We start from the raw sequence: 21,938 nt of genomic DNA, 5'->3' as shown, positions 1-21,938 counted from the left end.
TACCGTACATTCCCATTTTGTTGAAGTAAATGCCTGGCACAAACCAGACTATAATATTCTTATCCTGCTCCTATGCTTTAACATGATGACAAGATCAAAGTTCTAGCCCTTATATTCTAGACACATTTAAATCCTGAACAGTTTCTTATATGTTCAGCAGTGAAAGGGTTGAATCCTTTGCCATTTACAAGATGTACTTAAAGAAATCAGAAATGTGTAGGAGGAGATATTTTTTCTTCCGGTTTTCCTTTTACTTGAAGCTTTCTGTGTGGATTAACAAGTTACATATTACTATGTATAGTGCTTTTACTTCAATAAGTGACATAGGACAATTGCCCCTCTCCTTCTGTCTCTACCCCCTTCCCCCATAGATTGTAAGCCCTTGCGGGCAGGGCCCTCCACCCCATCGTGCCAGTCGGTCACTGTTAGTATTATATCTACCTGTATATTCTGTGTACTGTATGTAACCCCCAACTGTAAAGCACCATGGAATTAATGGTGCTATATAAATAAACAACAATAATAATAACAATAATAAAATTGCCCCCTGCACCTCCACTAACAAGTGTTCAGAACATACATGTAGCCCCTAGAGAGTGTTGGACCATGCAAAAGCCACATTTTAAGAATCAGATCTTATCCTAAGAGGTTAAAGGGAGTCTGTCACCAGAACTCAGCCCTGCAGATACATAAGTTAGGGTCACCTGAATCAAGCAGTATTTGCACTTGTGAATCGGTGCCTCTGTTATCTGTGGGGCTGGGTGAAATAAATAAAAAAAATTGGGTGAACATTACTTCATCCTACACAGCATTGGGCCAATTTATGGTGGAAACAACACCTGACAAGATCCCTTAAATTAAATGTCACACAACTGCAAAAACCCCTCTGATGAAGTTACTGGGTGAAACACCCATTGGGGTTTAAAATGGTGGTCTGTGTCACATGCACTTTATAGGCCTATTGTGGGTAATTATTATGTGATAATGTTGATTTGGATCATATTAATGGGGTTTTCTGGGATTTTAATAGTAAACTGCCCTTAGGATAGGCAACCATTATTAGATTGGTTGGTGTTAGCTTTTAGCACCCCTAGCGATCAGTTGTGTGAAGGGGCTATGGTGCTCCATACATCAGCATCTCCTACACATAGTAATGGCTGTGCTGGGTATTGCAGCTCATTTAAATGTCACAACTGCAATACCCACAAAAGCCATTACTAAGTGTACAACATGCAGGCGTATGGACCAGCGAAAACTATGAATAGGCTGCAGCGCTCAGTCAGCACCATGGGCCCTGCAAATATCAGGCTCAGGTCACCCCTCCTGATCAAACCTTCAGAGATCTAATGGTGATAAGCTTTCAATATTCTGATCATCAAAAAACACTTTTTTTTATTTCAATGGCTCCCACTTTTGTATACACCTGTTTGAAGATCTTTTAACAGAAGAACTTTTTATAAAGCGATACTTTTTTCTTTTAATTTAATTGAAAATTAACATTGATCAAATATGTACCATATTTTCCGGCATATAAGACTACTTTTTAACTGCTAAAAATCATCTTAAAAGTCGGGGGAAGGTGGGGTGGAAGAGTGGGATCACAACATCACCACGCTCCTGCCGTCACTGGCTTTCTGCAGTGGCAGGAGTGTGGCGATACTGTGGGCCCAGCACTTGTCGCGGAGCCTAAAACCCTCCCTGGCATCCGCTGTTCTGTTGCAGCAGATACCAGGTTTGTAAGGATAATTTCAGCTGCTTTGCTACAGAGTGGTCACCATAGCAACCGGGTCTCTGCTGTAATGTACAGCGGAGATGCTGGAGCTAATAACCGCGATTGAGTCCACTCTGACCGCGGGCAATAATACTTAAAAGACACTCCGCCAGTGTAAAAATAGCCCCACCCCACCCCCCAGGGCTGATCCCCATACCTGTAAAGTTGCAGGCCAGCTCCTGCGCAGCAAGGTCGCAGGAACCAACCTGTTCCTAGGACAGCTGGGAGCCTACTGAAGGCTCCCAGGCCTGTCAAAGCAATATTACTACTGAGGCTTGTCTATGACCAGCCACAATAGTAATGCACAGAATCTTCCATAGACTGCAATACATTTGTATTGCAGTCTATGGGACTTGCAATCAAATGAGTGTAGGTTCAAGCCCCCTAGGTAGAGGCTAATAAAATAGTAAAAAAAAAAAGTTTAAAAAAATATATAAAAAAACAAAAATTCTAAATCACCTCCTTTCCCTAGAATACATATAAAAGTAGAAAATTACTGTGATACACATACATATTAGGTAATAAAATATATATATTACCTAATATTTATTATATAAAATATTTTTCCTGTACAGTGAACGTCAAAATGAAAAGTTCCAAACTGCTTTTTTTTTCACTGTTTCACCTCTGATTTCAATAAAAGGTGATCTAAGCAATAGACATTTTCCCAAATGGTATTACTATGGTAAATCTGGCCCTGCCAGATTGTTCGTGCAAAAAAATGGTTTCCAGGCAGAGAGGCCACATACACACATCGGCAGTTTGCTTTAAAACCCATTCAAATGAACAGGTTGTATAGCAGACCGCTGGAAAGCAGTCGCCTGTCCAGTTTCCGTCCTAAATCCGGATAGTGGCAGTAGTGTGAACCCTTCTTTACAGAAAAGATGGTTAGGGACTGGAAAGCAAATAAAAAAGCATTAAAAGAGTATGTCAAGGGGTAAGTGTGCATTAAGAAAAGGTACCCCACAGAAGAGGGGTAGTCTTATACGGAGACTTTATCCCAAACTCTATATTTTAACTGGAAAAGTTGAGGGTAGTCTTATACGCCCAGTCGTCTTATATGATGGAAAATAAGGTATAGATTTCACTTCTCAAAAATATACTTTGCCTGTAAAATTTTATACGTAGAAACATTTTTCATAGAAAAGCCACTTCTATCGTTGGTAGACCAGAACGAAAATATGACGGCAAAGGTTTTACAGGCCGCCATGTGCTACATAATGAGTGTTTGCTATGGTTTAGAAATGTGAAAGCTGTCCTTGATGTCAACAGTAAACTTCAAGCTGTGTGCAATATCATTTCTGGAATCTTTATAACACAGCATCTGCTTCAGATAGTAGCCTGCCCCCTCCATGTACATCATGTCACCGTAAAAACCAGCCTGTTCAGTAAAGATAAAATGATTCAATGTTTATTCTGACTTTCATATGACCTACATTGGAGAGACATTTAATGTAAGTATAGAAGAAATCTAATTGATGGCAGTAATAGATGGCAGCGTTAGGACATTTCCTGTTATTTTTTGTATCAGAAAGCTAGATATGGTTAAACGATTCCTGTATAAAGGATGGATATCTAACATTGGTCAGAAAGTGAACCTACATCAAAGGATGAGCAATAGAATCTCTCCAAAAGACCACCTCTTTTAGGAGACTACTGCCGACGCTGGGTTCATACTCGCCACATGCTGTCCATTGTTCAGGTCCGAAGGGGAACCCAAATTTTTTATTATTCCATCATAAATTATGCAAAATGTCCAGCTTCTTTGAGTAGACTCACCCACTCGAGGACTACTTTTCAATACAATTTTAGAAGGGTGCTTCAAAAAGGTTTTATTGCTGTTACAAGAGACTGCAAGGTTTTGTCTTTTTTTATTGTTCTGTGAATCCCAGTAAGAAAAAGCTTTGCCACAATTATAGAAATCACTGCCAAAATTTGACAAAACTATGAAAAAAAGCATATCCAGTCCATGTGCCTTTGGGTTAAATTCACACGGCAAAATTTGTAAAAGTTGCAAAATTATCAGGCAAAATCCAGCTGTAGATCGAACAAGATGCTTATTTTTCAGCTAAAAAGAAATAAAAAAATCAGAATCTACCTTCAACTGAAGTAATTTCAGGCATAATATGGGTCACATTTTGAGGAAGAATCAGTCTCAAAATTAGCTCCAAACTTCTCTGTATTGTTACACTGATCTTACTGATGTGAATATTTTAAAAAACCTCATGCAGAAATTAGCAACCATCGAGAAGAGGGAAAAAATGTCTCCCGGTTCTTGTCGGTATGCAAATTAGCTCTCTCGCAGCATTGGGATCAGGCCCCAGTGCTCAAACAGCACTGGGGGCATCCCCAATGCTGCGAGAGAACTCTCTCCAGCGCTGCCTCCACCTTCGTCAGGAGCATCCTCTTCAGCCTCTTCTTCTGGCGGTGGCTTGTAACTTCTAGGCCTCGGGCCTTGGGCAGAGAAGACTGCGCATGCCCACAGGCCACGAGAAAATGGCCACTTACAATACTGTGCAAGCGTCTATTTTCTCGTGGCCTCTGGGCATGCGCAGTCTGCTCTGCCCAAGGCCCGAGGCCTAGAAGTTACAAGCCACCGCTAGAAGAAGAGGCTGAAGAGGACGTTCCTGACGAAGATGGAGGCAGCGCTGGAGAGAGTTCTCTCGCAGCATTGGGGATGCCCCCAGTGCTGTCTGAGCGCTGCCCCTGAGAGCTAATTTGCATACCGACAAAAACCTTGATTGTAGGCGAACAGTGGCACGGAGAAGACAACGAAAGGTAGGAGAAGAATAGCCTTTTTTAAAGGCTATTCTGACGTAGTACCTAGAAAAAATAGTGTGTGAATGATAGGATCCCTTTAATATGCTTTGATACAGCACTCTATGAACAGCCAGCTTATTTAGCAATGACCTTTTGTGGCCTACCCTCCTTGTTGAGTGTGGCAATAACTGCCTTCTAGACATCTATCAAGTCAGCAATCTTCACCATGATTGTGATGCCTACTGAACCAGACTAAGGGACCCTTTTAAGTGCTCAAGAAGTCTTTGCAGCTGATTTGGGTTAATTATTCTAATTTTATGAGATATTGACTTTTGGGTTTTCCTTGGCTGTAAGCCATAATCATCAATATTAACATAAATAAACACTTGAAAATGTTCACTCTGTAAAGACTCAATATAATATATGTGTTTCACTTTCTCATTTGAATTACTTAAAAAAAATAACGTTTTTGATCATATTCTAATTTACTGAGATAAACTTGTAACTGAGACCAAAAAGCAATTAGGTGAGTCAATCCCTAACCACAAGGACGTCTTAAAACTATAATTTTTTATTAATTCCGTTAAAAGAATCTCTAATAATTTCTAATTTTCTAAGAAATTATTGGAGATTCTTTTATCGGAATTAATAAAGAATTATAGTTTTAATACATTCTTGTGGTTAGGGATTCACTCGCCTAATTTCTTTTTGGTTAAAAAGCATATCAATCACAAAAAAATAACAGTATTGATTGATCTGGAACCGTGAGGGCTAGAGAAAAAATTCCAGCTGTGCCAGAATCATCGGAGCAGCACCTAGTAAATGATGTAACGAACTGGACTTGTTGGAGGTCCTCTTTAACCCCTTCCCGCCATGCGCCGTAATAGTACGGCGTACTAGACAACAGCAGTAGACAACTGGCTCTAATGCCTCCGATCGGTCCCCGGACCGATCGGAGGCATTAACCCCTCCGGCGCCGCGGTCAAAGGCGCCGGAGGCGCCATTTTCCCGGCGGCGCATGGGCGCCGCCATTTTGGCCGGGATCGCCGGCTCCTGGAGCATGCTCCAGGGCCGATGTCCCGTTGCCATGACAGCCGGGAGCCTAGTACAGGCTCCCAGGCTTGTCTGCAAATCCTCTCTTTTGCAGGCTGGTCTATGCAGCCTGCAAAAGAAAGGATGCTTTTTTGCAATGCATTGCAATGCATTAGCATTGTAATGCATTGCATTAGTGATCAGACCCCCTGGGATTCAACACCCCTAGGGGGTCTAATAAATGCAAAAAAAAAATAAAAAAAAAAAGTTAAAAAAAATATAAAAAAATATAAAAAGAATTAAAAGTTCAAATCACCCCCCTTTCCCTAGAACACATATAAAAGTAGTTAAAAACGGTGAAACATATACATGTTAGGTATCCCCGTGTCCGAAATCGCCCGCTCTACAAATCTATAAAAATATTTTTCCTGTTCGGTAAACGCCGTAGCGGGAAAAATTGTCGAAAGTGCCAAACCGCCGTTTTTTCACTGTTTTGATTCTGATAAAAATTTGAATAAAAAGTGATCAAAGCAATAACATTTCCCAAAAATGGTAGAACTAAAAAGTACACCCGGCCCCGTAAAAAAAGACGCCCTATGCATCCCCGTACACTTACGTATAAAAAAGTTACGGCCGTCGGAATATGGCGACTTTTAGAAAAAAAAATTTTTAACACAGTTTTGGAATTTTTTTTAGGGGTCAAAATGTAAATAAAACCATATAAATTTGGTATCCCTGGAACCGTACCGAAACACAGAATATAGGGGACATGTCATTTTGGCTGCACAGTGAACGCCGTAAAACCAAAGCCCGTAAGAAATTCGCAGAAATGCATTTTTTCTTCAAATCCACCCCATTCTGAATTTTTTTCCTGCTTCCCAGTACATTATATAGAATAATTAATGGTGGCATCATGAAGAAAAAAATTGTCCCGCAAAAATTAAGACCTCATATGGCTCTGGGAGCGGAGAAATAAAAAAGTTATGGGGTTTAGAAGGAGGGGAGTCAAAAACGAAAAATGAAAATCAAAAAATGCCATCGGCACTCTTTGTTAATATTTTCTTCTTATTAGGCTCCATAATAAAGAGACATTTTGACTGTAGAACTGTGCTGTATCGGTATAGTTAGAATGTGTTGCTTCATGTCCAAAAATTATTACTCCAGATTTATAGTATGTGACCAATTGTGCTTCACACTACTTCATTTCCTATTGCACTGTATATCCAGATTTACGTGGATAGGTTTAGCACCATAGACAATCCTCCCACTTTAAAGAGGACCTTTCATGGTTTGGGGCACAGGCAGTCCTATATGCTGCTGAAAAGCGGACAGCGCGCTGAATTCAGTGCACTGTCGGCTTTCCCGATCTGTGCCCCGGGTAAGGAGCTTTCGGTCCCGGTACCGTAGCTCTTTACAGTCAGAAGGGCGTTCCTGACAATCAGTCGGGTATGTCCTTCTTCAAAGCAGCGCCTATCGTGCAGTACAGTGAACGCCCCCTCCCTTTGCTCACAGTTCTCGTTCATAGACAAGTATTATCAGGAGAGGAGGGGGCGTTCCTCCCCGCTCACACTGTACAGCGCGATAGGAGCTGCTTTGAAGAAGGACGTACCTGACAGACTGTCAGGAATGCCCTTCTGACTGTAAAGAACTATGGTACCGGGACCGAAAGCTCTTTACCCGGGGCACAGATCAGGAAAGCCGACAGTGCGTTGAATTCAGCTTTCCAGCAGTATATAGAACTGCCTGTGCCCCAAACCATGAAAGGTCCTCTTTAAAGATTGTAATAAGTGATATGACCCCTTTGAACTGTAACAAAAGCAGACAAGCTATTCTTACAATGAAGAAAATGCAGTTTTGAGGCTAGGTTCACACTAGTGCCAGGTGTCTATTATTCTGGTCTGTCAGAGGACCTGAAGAAAGTACATAATGACCTCAAAAATAGCAGACACCAACAAAGTCCAAAGGACCCCATTGACTATAGAGGGGTCCTTCAGGTGTCTGCTCTTTTTAAAGGGATTCTACCACTAAAACACATTTTTTTCTAGTTAACACGTCGGAATAGCCTTTAAAAAGGCTATTCGTCTCCTACCTTTGGAAGTGAGTGCTCTCCGCCGCGCCGTTCGTTCAAAATACCGGTTTGTACCGGTATGCTAATTAGATCTCTCGCAGCGATGGGGTCGTCCCCATTGCAGCTCAAAAACCGACCGCAGCGCCGCCTCTATGGTCTTTGGTATCCTCCCCTTCCTTCTTCAGCGTCCTGTCAGACGCCTGCGCAGTACGCTCTGTTCGGCGAAGATTGTCGAACGTACTGCGCATGCGCGAAATTGCGATGCCCGCACTATGGCTGGGACAAACCGGTATTTTGAACGAACGGCGCGGCGGAGAGCACTTCCAAAGGTAGGAGACGAATAGCCTTTTTAAAGGCTATTCCGACGTGTTAACTAGAAAAAAATGTGTTTTAGTGGTAGAATCCCTTTAACTAAGATTGCCCGATAAGAGTCGGGACTGCAAGACGTCTTCATCCAGCAATTTTAGACTGATCTGCGTATGACAGACAACCAGCACAGATGTGAGTCCAGCCTTATATAATGAGCAAAATAAAGTCACAAATAATTTTATATTCACACAAGACAGGTTTTTGGCAGATGTTTCTGTGACAGATTCATTCATCAGAAAATAATTTGCCGAAATCTTTGCACATGCTTCAGAAACAACCCTGTCCAGATTTTGAGTTGCAGTAAATCTGCACTGTATGAATATACTATATCCCAAGTAAAGAAGCAAATTCTAAGCTTCAGCTTCTTCCAAGTCAATCTCCCAGCTATGATACTTTACTATATTTTACACTACACATTCCTATGAATTACTTTCCGAACAAGATGTGCACTCCCATCGAAATGAATGGTGACAAATGTCCCCTATTCTCCTGATCTGCGAGGGTATGGTTGGACCTGCAAATTATCTCCTACCTATGGATAGGGATAACTTGCTTAGATGATAAAACCTCAGTTGTAGTTTTGACCAATCTTCAAAATGGAACAGTATTTAAAAGAAAAACCGATACTGAAAATTCTAGAATGAAAGTAGCACTCCAGCGACTGTTTTTCAAAGTAAGCTCATAACATGCTAAATACCAATATTCTAACAGTGCCATTTGTTCAATCCCAGTTTAGTTGCATCCATAAATTTTGAAGGTATCTATGCCATGTCATCCCAACCTGACTTTCTATCCAGCAAAGAGAGCAAGCTCTTCACTGGTATGCAATCTTTCCTGTGTGGCTGAACTCCTGAGAACTAAAGGAACTGCACAAATCATAAATGAACCCCCGATGCCAAATAAGATCTTTCTAGAAACCTGGCATATTAAGAATGTATTGACATCCATAAAAACGCAGGTCTTTCCAGCCAGTGCCAGTTGTAAGCTATTCACTGAGGGTGCGTCCAAAGAGTATATTAAAGTGTTGAGAAACTTTTCTTCTTGGTTCATCATTGGCTTCATTCTGAACCTTCATAAGACAAGGAAGGGCATAACCCCAGTCTCTATTGATAAATAGGAAGTGGAAATGGTCACGTCCTACAAATTCTTCAGACTATACATTGACATCCAACTGGAATGGATGCTAAACACCAGAAACACATACAAGAAGGGCAACAGCTGACTGCTCTCCCTTAAGAAGCTAAGATCATTTGACATGTGTGGGGAATTGTTAAAAATATTCTTTTAATTGGTCGTAGCTGGGGCCTTATTCTACCATAGCTTGGTGAGCAAAGCCAGAAAGAGTGATGCAGCAAAGCTTGACAAACTGATTTAACAAGCTTTACTCAGTTCTGTCTGGTGCTTTATTGTCATATCTATCTCTTATTTCTTACATAACTTGTAGAAAAATGAGTTTGTCTGTCTGTTCTTTATGCGCAAAGAAACGATTGGACTGATCTTCACAAAATTTGGCACAACAACCCAGTCATTTTTCTTCACTTATGTATGTCAGCTTTGATTGGTCAGGGCTCTATGGATGACACTGTTACACAAGGTCACATACATACAGCTTTACTCCAGGTTTCCATAACAATCAATCGCAGGTTTTTCACTGATATCCAAACTGAGTTACATACGATCGCATGACGTTTATGGACCATTGGAAACTGGCAGGTTCTTCAGTCTTCACATACACATAGCTTTACTCCAGGTTTCCATAACAATCGACCTATACTTATAGGGTCATGTCACAAACAAAAAATCAAATATACCCGGTCCAACTGCTAGTGTGTAATAAATCTTACAATATAAAACAATATAACTAAAGCAGAATATAATCTATGTTCAGCTATTTCCCATTTCTGGTCTGGTTTTAATTTCATGTTTGTGAACACAAAAAGTTGCAACAGCACTCTGCTAGCACCAAGAACATTGCTACCAATCCCTACTGTATAAAGAGATACATGAAAATGAGGTCCCTGGTAACATTTTGATCAACTACTTCCAATTTGTGGGATAACTCCTTTGCAGTTAAACTCAACTGACTATAGAAATTTGGCCAGAAACATGTCTGGAAATGTTTTCCAATGCTACAGTATTATCAGTGCTCTCTGATGCCCAATTACAAGACAATTAATGAGGTTGGCAAGTTTTTGTCATCTACTTAAATCACCCACCAAGTGCCTACAGTTGGACAAATCCTGGGAACCAGGTGGACAATGTGCTAAGAAATTTGACACTTGCTAACTAAGTGATTTGTTAGGCCCCATTCCCATGGAGTAACGCGCCGCTCATTCTGACATATAAACACGTGTCAGAGTGAGCGCTTCAAAACGGAATCCCATTGACTTCAATGGGTTCTGTCTTACGCGCGCTACACATTGAAATCAATGGGAGGCTTTTTAACCCATTGATTTCAATGTGTTACGCGCATTAAACGGATCCCATTGAAGTCAATGGGATTCTGTTTTCAAGCGTTTACTCTGACACGTGTTTACGTGTCAGAATGAGCGGCGCTTTACTCCGTGGGAACGAGGACTTATAATGTTATATTATGGCTTCCCTTTTATCAATTAGTGAAGAACGGTGGGATCATTGTCTATAGTTTGGGCATCCATGGATGAAGTTCTCTGTTGTTCTACTAATTTGATCAACTGGATGAAACAGAAGTCAGGCCATATTAGTAAATATGTGCAATGTGATGAATTACACACTTACCATAGTCGTTTCTTGGATAGATCCAAAGCTGTTAATAAATATGTTGACTACCACATCGACTGGAATTCCTGAAAAATAGAGAAACATAAATATGAAAGCACACATTACAAATATTCCCTTTACACATAGGCTTTCAAGATTTTCCTACCCTATCGGCATCTGGCTTGAAGCACCTGGGCTGGTTGATTGGTCCCACCTTCCCTCTATTTAAGGAGGCTGTTTTGGGTCGTCGGGTGCTCTAGTATCATTTGCTAAATGTGTGTGTGTGCATGTGTTCCTGTGTGGTTCTCAAACTCCACATTGTGCATGTCTGTGCAAGATTTAGGTTGGTAGTGAGCTGCCTTCACTAGGTAGGGCTTTAGTTAGTAATTTTGCCCTAGTAATTGCCCAGGGAACTCCCACCTAGCCTCAAACCTCAAGTTTAGTGTAAGTCTGTGCAGACATTAGTTAGCAGAGTGCTGCCTTAGTTAGGCAGGCTTCTACTAGTGGTACTCCACAGCAGGTGGCTGTGGTGTGGGTGCGGACCAGTGAGCTACTGGGAGCACACAGTCATTGTTTGTTTAAGTGCAGCTGCTTTGTACTGCAGTGGCAGATTCTCTGAGAACCTATCAGAGAAGCAGTCAGTTGCTGGAATAGCCTGGCTGTGAAGTTAACTGTCGGGCCTTGTTCACAAGAGGGTGTCCTGCAGTTCAGAGCCAAGTGGGCTCTGCAGGATATTTGTTTTAGTTTTTTTTAATATATCCTGCCGACCGTCACACTGTACTTACTCTATGTACAAACTGTAACAGTGAGCATAGGCACTGCAGCACTGCCCCATTGAAGTCTATAGGACAGCACTGCAGTACCTACACTCACCACTACACTTTGTACAGCAAGTGAGCAGCAGAACACTCCTGTGCTGCCGTGATACTGGTGATCTGCGGGAATACCCAGTGTGTCGGACCCCAACAGATGCAATATTGATTGCCTAGGATAGGTCATCAACCTTACAAACCAGATTACCCCTCTAATGCTACTTAAGAGAAAAAAATATAATTTTGCTGGATAAAAAAGCACTTTTATAGTCATGGAAAAACATGAAACTATTTGTTTTTGCTGGAGAACTTGTGTCAACATGTAAAAAAAATAAAAATAAAAAAGACATGCAGTAGAATGAGCTAAAAACAAGAGACTTCATAGCTACTCTATGCGGAGATGAATAAGCCAATGCAGAAAATGCTATGATTCAAAAAAAAATGTCATTTTACTGTAGTGCTAAAACCAGTTGCCACAGCAACCCAGATCTGTACTAGAACATTACTGTCAGTGGATTTCAGCCCACGCAATAACATCGAGAACACTTGCAGAGCAAATATATTCCGGTTCTTTGTAATTTACCTCAACCCCAGGTCCCTCATAGCCCTCATAGGCGTATTTACATGAACAGGCATATATACAATCTGCTGGTTTAACAGGAGAAAAGCAGCGACCCTACAGTAACACTGAGGCTATTTACAAAAGACAAATTTATTCCAATAACCTCATAGAAATGTAAGGCTAATTGTACACGGCCGTGCACTGGCTGCTGGGAGTGACTGAATGGCAAGGCCGGTACATGGGCAGCACTCGGATGTCATCTGTGCGCCACCTGTGCTTTCGTGGAAGCATAGAACGCAAAACCTTACAGGAATAGCACCTGTCCTGAGTTTTGCGGATGTTGGCCCAAACACTGATCTGTGTAATACTCGGTCATGTTCATGGGCTGATAGAAATTAATGGGTCAGTGTGCTATCTGGGAAAAATCCGGATAGCACTCTGAACTAGCTGAGGGTGGTCTGAAAGGAGCCTAAGATTATGTAATGGAGTCCTCCCCCTGGAAAGCCTAAGGCCAGGGCCCCACGGGACGTAAACGCCGCGATTTTTCCCGCAGCGGGCAAATCGCGGCGTTGTACAGTGCAGGCAAAGTGGATGGGATTCATGCAAATCCCTTCCCCACTTTGCGGAAAAGCTAGCAGCGCGGACACGCTGAGATTTGCAAAGCCGTTGCGGTTTTGCAAATCGCAGCATGTCAATTATATCTACGGAAACGCCGGCGGCTTTCTCGTAGATATAATGTTAAGAGAAAGTCCGCGGAGGAAAACTCTGTGAACTTTCTCTTAAAAGCGCTGCGGAAAGAACCGCAATGTATTCATGCACCGGTTCTTCCCGGGGCCTTAGCCTAAAACTAGAAAATGGGAGAGTGAGAAATTTTGCCCTGAAGTGGATTCTGTAAGTAAGAGAGACTGAACCTTCATTTTAATTGGAGGAACACTTGCATTTATTTAAAGGGATTGTCTGGGATAAAAGCAAATTCTACCTATAAACTAAACTCCCTCCCCCCACCTAACTTCTAATTTACATCCATTAAAAAAAATGTATAATTACCTGTATCCATGGGGTGGTCATGTGACCGCCCCAGGGACACTTTCTGATAATAAGTGATGTTCTGCTTCACCACTTCCTAATCAGAATGTCACCAGTACATTGACAGGAGCAGCAGTGACGGGGAGGTAGCATGACAGGTACACCTGAAGTTACATAGTAGGAAGGTGCAAGTAGGAAGATTTCCTGACACTTCACCACCTTGGGAGGTTTGGCAGGAAAAAGGTTACTACCAGCATGGACACTGTGACAGTAACAGGAAAGACACCCCCGGAGCCATCAGCAAAGGGGGACATGACTTTGGGATGGGGGAACCAATAACTCCTGCAGTTTCTTCTTTGTGCAGTAGTTGAGTAGATTTATACAGACTGGGTCAGCTTTAAGAATATATCGGTGTATATTCAGCTTTAGTGTATATACAGCTGTAGGAGTATATATCTGTGTATGTTCTGCTGTAGGAGTGTATATCTGTATGTTCTGCGTAGGAGTATATATCTGTAGTAGGAGTATATATCTGTGTATGTTCTGCTTTAGTGTATGGTGCTTAGTGTGTTACTGTAGGGAGGGAGGAGTTAGGAATAGATGTCACTTCCTGTCTCACCCATCTTCATCCTCTTTCTCATCACAAGACCTGGATGATGCATTTCCCGCCCTCCCGCCCTCTTTGCATCACTATGTTATACTTGTTTTTTAATTTTTTTTTTTTTTTTTCACATTTTCCTATCTAATGTATTATTGTATCATTGCTTTGTTACTGTAATTGTGTATTTGGCTCTATATATTCAATTATGAGATGACTGATGAGTTATTGTTGGGCATTATCCTTCTAGGCCCAAGGGAAGGGCAGTCCTCCAGCCATGGTTCCCTAGAGGTTTCCTCCACAGGGGTTTTTTCCTCTCCTGAGTGCTGTAGGATGACTCTTTGTGAGTCGGGGGTTTGCCATTATTTAGTCAGTCGTGTGTAATAAAGTATTACGTGTCACATGGTCCATTGATAAACTGTCACAGCTTTACTTTTGCGGTTGAGGAGTCAGGTGGAAGTTGCAGGCAAGTTATTGTAGACTTATTTTAACTAATAGAGGAGGTTAAACCTCATGGTGGTGAACAGGCTGAGCTTTAGAAAAGGCCAGCCTGAAGGATGTCGTAATAGTAACGTCATCCAGAGGCGGGTACAGTGGTTAAGCACAGGGTCGTTGGTGCCCTTAAAGTGTACTGGCTCTGCTAGAATTGCAAGCCGGAGCGTGCTGCCCCCCTTTATTTATTTATTGCTGTCTGGCCGGGTGCTGTATGTCAGACAGCTGGGGATCTCACAGTATTCGTGAATCCCAATGGTCTAGCACTTCACCTGACTCCTTCTGTCATTATTTTACTTCTGTGAGTTTAATAAAGCTGTGGCCATTTTTACAACCAAAATAAAGTGTTTTGTGCATTTATTCCAAAGTCATTATTTACCGTAGTTTGGGTGGTTTTAGGTAGGAGTGAGGGACATCCCATATCCAAAGTCAAGGCCAGTCCCCATTCTTAAGCCCAAGTCCTGCCACTCCAAAACACATCCCTACAAGTCATTGTATAAATATTCATCTAAACCACGTCTATCTAATTCGCTGGGTCTCTGGTTGTCTCCAAGTTTTAAAGCAGAGACAGTAAACGGCATTGTTACAGACTTAGTACCTACACCACCAGCTGTCAGGGAGTGGGCGATGGTTAAGATGGTAATAAAGTACATTTTTCTACAGAATACTAAACTAAGTAAACAGGGAAAGTATACAAAAGGCACAAGGAAAATAAAACCGCTGATATTAAAATGCCGCAATAATGTTCTTCACCTGTACATCATTAAGTAGACACGACACCAGGGTATATAGGAACAATTATAGTACAACTGGCCACCTGCAGCACCATTCCTCATACTTGGAATGCTACACTGGAGAGTACAGGCATCACAGATTGTTTTTATTGGGTCAGTAACCATTTAATACAGAGCATCTGTCACCTAAATCTTTCCAATCTATTAAGATGTATTAAATATCACCTAAACCTTTTGGTTACTTTCTTCTATTTTTCATATATTTATGTAAACTAAACAAAAATTATAAATAATATCATGATAGAGAGATAGATAGATAGATAGATAGATAGATAGATAGATGATAGTTTTTTTTTTATCTTTGTATGTTTCTAGTTTCACATGAAAAACAGTAGAGAGTTTGATACTTCTAGTATTAGTATATACAGTACAATATTCATGTATGACAAACCAAAGTATTACACTGATAATATGTTTGTTGGTTTATCTCTATGGGAAACACTTAAATTGTATCTTTTCAAGGGTTCTTGAAGAAAATCATTAACCCTACGGACATCTAAGCTAAATGTGGAATAATTCTATCTCAATTTGCAAAAAAACATTGCATTTTATTAGAGACTACTACAGTATTCAAAATACTCGTACTCGATCGAATACTGCTCGATTCAGAACCAGCGTTGATTGGCCAAATGCTATACAGTGCATAGCATTCAGCCAATCAACGCTGGTTCTGCCGGAGGCTCGTTTGTGAGGAGGCGGAGTCTAAGATCAGACCACAGCAGTCTCCATTGTGGTCCGATCTTCCTCTTCGTCACAGACGAGCCTCCGGCAGAACCAGTGTTGATTAGCCGAATGCTGTACACTGTATAGCATTCAGCCAATCAAAGCTGGTCAATGCATTCCTATGAAAAAATGTCAGCTCCCACATAAATGCAAGCTGCCAGCTCTCCCCAACTAGCAAAGACGAGCCTGCTGCAGAACCAGCGTTGATTGACCGAATGCTATACAGTGTATAGCATTCGACCAATCAATGCTGGTTCTGCAGAATGAGTAAGGGCCGGTTCACATTAGCGCTTGCCTCCCATCCGGAAGGATTCCACAGGAGGACCCCCAAAAAGAATATCAGCGCAACTGCAAGTGCTGGACAGTTAAGCACACGGACCCCATAGCATATAATGGGCTCCGTGTGCTTGCCGCGCACTGCCCGCACGAATAATTCATGCGGGCAGTGCACACAAATCATGTGGACAGGAAAGTAGATAGTGAACTACTTTTCTGTCCACATGTTCCGTGCGGAGATTGCGCGGAAAGCACACAGACCCCATTATAGTCTATGGGGTCTGTATGTTTTCACTGCACACTTCTTGCCAATGCATTCGATAGTCTATTCAGGGGGGTCCCCATGCAAACTCCTCTGAATGGATTACTAATTGCAGATGTGAACCAGCTTTAACCCCTTAAGGACCAGGCCATTTTTTGGTTTCGCATTTTCGTTTTTCCCTCCTCACATTTCAAGAGCCATAACTTTTTCATTTTTCAGTTCACAGAGTCACATGATGGCTTATTGTTTGCGGGACAAATTGTACTTTGTAATGGCATCATTCAATATGCTGTGCAATGTACTGGGAAGCTGGAAAAAAATTCAGAATGAGGTGCAATTGGAGAAAAAATGCATTTGCGCCATTTTCTTATGGGTTTAATTTTTACAGCGTTCACTGTTTGGTACAAATGACATGTTACCTGTGTTCTACGTGTCAGTACGAACGCGATGATACCAAATTTATATAGTATTTGAAATGTTTTGATACTTTTAAAAAAATGATAAACTTTGCAAAATAGAAAAAAAATTTTGTGTCATCATGTTCTAACACCTGTAACTTTTTCATATTTCCATGTATGGAGCTGGTTGTGGTGTCTTTTTATGCGGGACAAGATGACGTTTCTATTGATACCATTTGGGGAAAGATCTGATGGTTTGATCACTTTTTATTCAATTTTTTATAGGAGGCAAAGTGTTGAAAAAAACGCATTTTGGCTGTTTTTATTTTTTTTGCTGCTACGCCGTTCGCAGTATGGGATAAATGTTTTAATATTCTAATAGTTCGGGCATTTTGGAGCGCGGGGATACCTAATATGTTTATGTTTAATGTTCTTTAATTACTTTAATAGCTAATCTAGGGAAAGGGGGGTGATTTGAACTTTTATATTTTTTTTATTTTTTTAATACTTTTAAAAACTTTTTTTTTTCTTCTGTTACATTTATGATCAGACCCCTTAGGTACCTTGAAACCTAGGGAGTCTGATCGCTCATACTATTCACTGCAATACTACAGTATTGCAGTGAATAGCAGAATCCCAGCACTTCTATTAGACGATGCCTCTGGCCTCTGGCATCGTCTAATAGATCTAGTGCAGAGACAAGCCTGGAAGCCTTCAATAGGCTTCCGGCTGTCATAGCAACCGATCACCGCCCTCTTGTGACGTTCAGGAGGGCGGCGATCGGGGAAACATGGCGGCGCCCATGCCGCCGGCGCCGTTTACACGCTGCGGTCGCATTTGACCGCAGTGTGTAAAGGGTTTACAGCAGCGATCGGCTCGGGCACCAACCGCTGCTGTTATTGGCAGGTCCTGGCTGTATGATACAGCCGGCATCTGCCGTGTATGGAGCGAGCTCAGCGTGTGAGCTCGCTCCATACATCCCCATGCGACCCATGATGTACAGTTACGTCAAGGGTCGCTAAGGGGTTAAGGGTTGGTTCACATCTGCATTGGTTTTCTGTCCAGGGGAGTCTGCATGGGGACCTTCCCCCTCGAAAGGAATACCAAACGCAATTTCAAGCCCTGTGCAGTAAAAGCACATGGACCCCATAGATTAGAATGGGTTACATGTGCTTGCCCTCCAGATCTCTGCACAAACATGTGGACAGAAAAGTACTTCACAATCTACTTTAATGTCCGCATGATTCAACCAGGCAGCGCACGGCAAGCACACAGACCCCATTGTAGTCTATGGGGTCCATGTGCTTAACTGTCCAGCGCTTGCAGTTGCGCTGGTATTCTGTTCGGGGGGGTCCTCATGCGGACTCCTTCCGGACAGAAGCCAAGTGCTAATGTGAGCCGAGCATAAGGCCTGGTTCACATCTGCGTTCAGCCATTCTGTTCGTAATCAGTATTTGACTTCTTCAAAAACTGATTTCAAATGGTCCAAATGAAAACCCATTGATTTCAATGGGTTTCAAAAGTATTCAGTAAGTTTGTGCCATTGTGCCTTTTTCTGTCTGGTTTAATTTTTTTTTTGTGCGGAGAAAGAAGTAGAACTTGCAGAACTTTGTCTCTGTACTGAATATAAGGATTCCAGACGGACAGCAAGCAATCAGTTTTAACATTGAGGGCTATGTAAAACAGATTAAATATTGATTGCATACTGTGTGTCCATTTTGTGCATGCTCAGGCCTGGTTCACATCTGCGTTTAGCAATCGGTTTGAAATCAGTATTTAACATTTTCAAAAACTGATTTCAAACTGTCCGGGTGAAAACTGTGTCTCAGTAGGTAATCAGTTTTTGACAAGTCAGTTTTTCTTTTTCCTCTCCCTTCATTCTGACGTTCACATCTGCGTTTGGACATTCGATTCATAATGAGTATTTGACATCTTCAAAAACTGATTTCACACGGTCTGGATGAAAACCCATTCATTTCAATGGGTTTTAAAAGTAATCAGTATGTAATCAGTTTGTGACATTTCCATCTGATTTCAGTTTTTTTATGCAGAGAAAAAAGTAGAACTTGCAGAACTTTGTCTCCGTACTGAAAATAAGGATTCCAGACGGACATCAAGCGATCCGTTTTGTTTTAATATTGACCCTTGGTTCACATCTGCGCTTGGTAAGGGCGGGTTCACACCAGCGCCCAGTCTCCACTTTGCGGGTTTCTGTCTTCTGCTCGAGAAAGTGGACAGGAGACGGACACCTGACAGTCAGTTTTCAAACCCATTCACTTGAATGGGTTTGCAAAGTGACCATCTGTGAGCGCCTTCTGCCTCTCCATGGCGAATCAGTTTTTTTTATCCGGACACAAAGTCCAGCATGTCCGATCAAGGGCGTTCACTTTGCAAACCCATTCAAGTGAATGGGTTTGAAAACTGCCCGGTTTCGGTCTCCTGTCCAGTTTCTCAGGCAGAAGACAGAAACACGCCGGATTGGCTAAAGTGGAGACCGGGCACAGGTGTGAACCCGTCCTAATCCGTTCGGGGAGTCCACATGGGAACCCCCCTAATGGACTACAGAACGTATTTGCATGCAGTGTGCAGTAAAAGTGCACGGACCCCATAGACTATAATGCGGTCCGTGTGCTTGCTGTGAGATCTCCGCACAAGTCATGCGCACAGGAAAGTAAATTGTGAAGTACTTTCCTGTCCGCATGTTCCCTGTGAAGATCTCGCGGCAAGCACACGGACCACATTACAGTCTATGGGGAGCCATGTGCTTTCACTGCACACCGCTTGCATATGCGTTCAGTATTTCATCCAGGGGGTCCCCATGTGGACTCCCCCGAACGGAATACCAACGCAGATGTGACCGAGGCCTGAAGTCTATAGAGAACTGTTTACATACTGATTACATACTGAGAGCAACCAGTTTGTGTCTGTTTTGCACATGCTCAGAATAAAGAAGGGGGAAGATAAAGAAAAACTGATTAGTCAAAAACTGATTACAATACTGATTACATACTGATGACGCTAGGTTCACACCTGCGTTCTACTTTCCGTTCTGTGATTTCCGTCTTCTGCATGCCAGAAGACGCAAAGCACAGACCGGGTCCGGCCGTGAGCGTTTTATGCTCTCCGCCGCGAAACCGGATTTTTTAATCCGGACACAGAGTACTGCATGTCCGACTCTGTGTCCGGATTAAAAAACCTGGTTTCGCGGCGGAGAGCGCAAAACGCTTACCGCCGCTCACGGCCGGACATCTCTCTCACCCATTCAAATGAATGGGTGAGAGAGACTCCTGCAGGTTTCTGTCTCCTGCTCTGTTTTATGCAGGAAACGGAAACCTACAGTACGGAGAGGGCAATGCAGATGTGAACGAGCCCTGACATACTGAGGGCAGGTTCACATCTGCGCCCCGGTCTCTGCTTTCAGGTTTCCGTCTTCTGCCAAGAGGAGACGGGAACCCGGCAGACAGTGTCCGCCCGTGAGCGCCTGCAAGTGTTTTGTGGTCTCTGCGGTGAAACCATTTTTTTTTTAACTGGACACAAAGTCCTGCATGTCCGACTGTGTCCGGTAAAAAAAACTAAAAAAACGTTTCGCCGCGGAGACTACAAAACGCTCACCGGCACTCACGGGTGGACACTTTGCAAACCCATTCAAATGAATGGGTTTCAAAAGTGACTGCCAGTTTCAGTCTCCTGTCCATTTTCTCGGGCAGAAGACTGAACCCTGAAAGCGGAGACCGGGGCGCAGATGTGAACCCACCCTGACACAGTTTTCATCCAGACAGTTTGAATTCAGTTTTTTGAAGATGTTATATACTGATTTCAAACGGATTTGCCAAACGCAGATGTGAACCAGGCCTGATTTGTTGCAAAATTCTAAAACTACAAGAGCTATGAAGGTAGCCAACAGTCACAGACTTCTCCTCAAGCGGAGCTCAGGAGGATTGAGCAAACTAGGCGTCAAGCAGATCTTAGAGAAGCCGAAACGCCGGGGCAGGTGGATCATCAACACCAACAGCACACTCATTATATAGCGTCCCAGCGAGCTGCTGAGATGTCAGAACAATCACAGGCACAGCGTGAGAAACAAGTTCAGCGGCAGGCCAGTTTGATAGCTGCCGAAACGTTGGAGTAGGTGGATCATTAACATCAACAACATGCTCATTATATGGCATCCCAGCAAGCTGCTGAGATGCTGGAACAATCATGGGCATGGCGTGAGGAAAGTGTTCAATGGCAGATCAGCTTGACAGCTGTCGAAATGCTGGAGCAGGTGGATCATCGACGCCAACAACACGCTAAATATGGCGTCCCAGCCAACTGGTGAGATGCCGGAATACCGGAGCAAGAGAATTGTCGATGGCAGCAATTTGCTGAATATAGGTGGACCATCTTTGCCAACAACACGCAGACAAAGTCGTGGGCAGAGGCTAGTGTGTAAATATACTTAAAATGATATTTTATTTTACTTTATTTTATATGTTGCTGCCAACCACAGCATTGTGAAGGAATTACCACCACTGATATAAGTTCTAGTCCCAAGTGTACTCACAATTCTATACCATAAGCATATAAATTTTATATTGAAATATAGAACAAACCTTTGAAGTTTGGTCGTATTCTTGGGTCATAGCTGACCAACAGTCTGTTTAATATGTTGCTAGTGGAGTTTGCAGGAACTCTTGCAAGATCCTCTGCTGATAGCTGACTGTAAAATAAGAAAAATTATATATGAACATACAATTTATATGTCACTTCCATTATAAGCATACAGTATATAAGAATTGCAGCAGGACATTTCTGGAAACATTTAAAACTGGGATCCATTGAAATTTATGTCATCTTTGTGGCAAGAACAGCATTGGATGTTGAATTATTCTTACAGTGTAAAGAGGTGTCCTCCCTGACACAAAGGTGTAATACAGATAAGGACATAACCAGACAGTTTTCATGGATCAGGCTATTAACCTTGTCAGTAACAATGCATAAACAAAAGTGTTGCTTTGGAATAATCCTAGGCCACATCAGTGTTTCCCTATTGGAAAATGTTGTGAAGAAGTTCATGGTTTTCGAGCAAGTACTAGTGCACAGTCATTAGATGTGTTTGCTGGCTGGAGAATAGTGATGGCTCACTTGGAGGATCAGGCATCCACATCTACTGCAGGGGAGATGAACACATGGCGCTTATCTCTTTCACTCTCCCTATACATCAAGCATACTGCCGGTCAGTGTCCATTAAACTCTTTCCCCACTCTCAAAAGA

General features: G+C 42.3%; 1 protein-coding gene across 2 annotated transcripts in view; it reads right to left on the bottom strand.

Moving 5' to 3' along the window:
* Positions 1 to 21,938, bottom strand: part of GLRB (glycine receptor beta) — a 71,314-nt gene that overhangs the window by 17,351 nt on the left and 32,025 nt on the right. For both annotated transcript variants that reach the window (XM_075257548.1, XM_075257558.1), the window contains exons 3-4: positions 21,278 to 21,384; positions 10,758 to 10,825 (exon numbers count right to left, since the gene is read on the bottom strand). In XM_075257548.1, the coding sequence (XP_075113649.1) occupies positions 10,758 to 10,825; positions 21,278 to 21,384 (175 nt within the window). The remainder of the gene's footprint in view (positions 1 to 10,757; positions 10,826 to 21,277; positions 21,385 to 21,938) is intronic.

Source organism: Leptodactylus fuscus, chromosome 1 (genome assembly GCF_031893055.1).
Source record: "Leptodactylus fuscus isolate aLepFus1 chromosome 1, aLepFus1.hap2, whole genome shotgun sequence".
In the NCBI taxonomy this organism is placed as follows: domain Eukaryota; kingdom Metazoa; phylum Chordata; class Amphibia; order Anura; family Leptodactylidae; genus Leptodactylus; species Leptodactylus fuscus.
The sequence above is the reverse complement of the archived record's forward strand: the minus strand, read 5'-3'. Positions and strand labels throughout refer to the sequence as shown.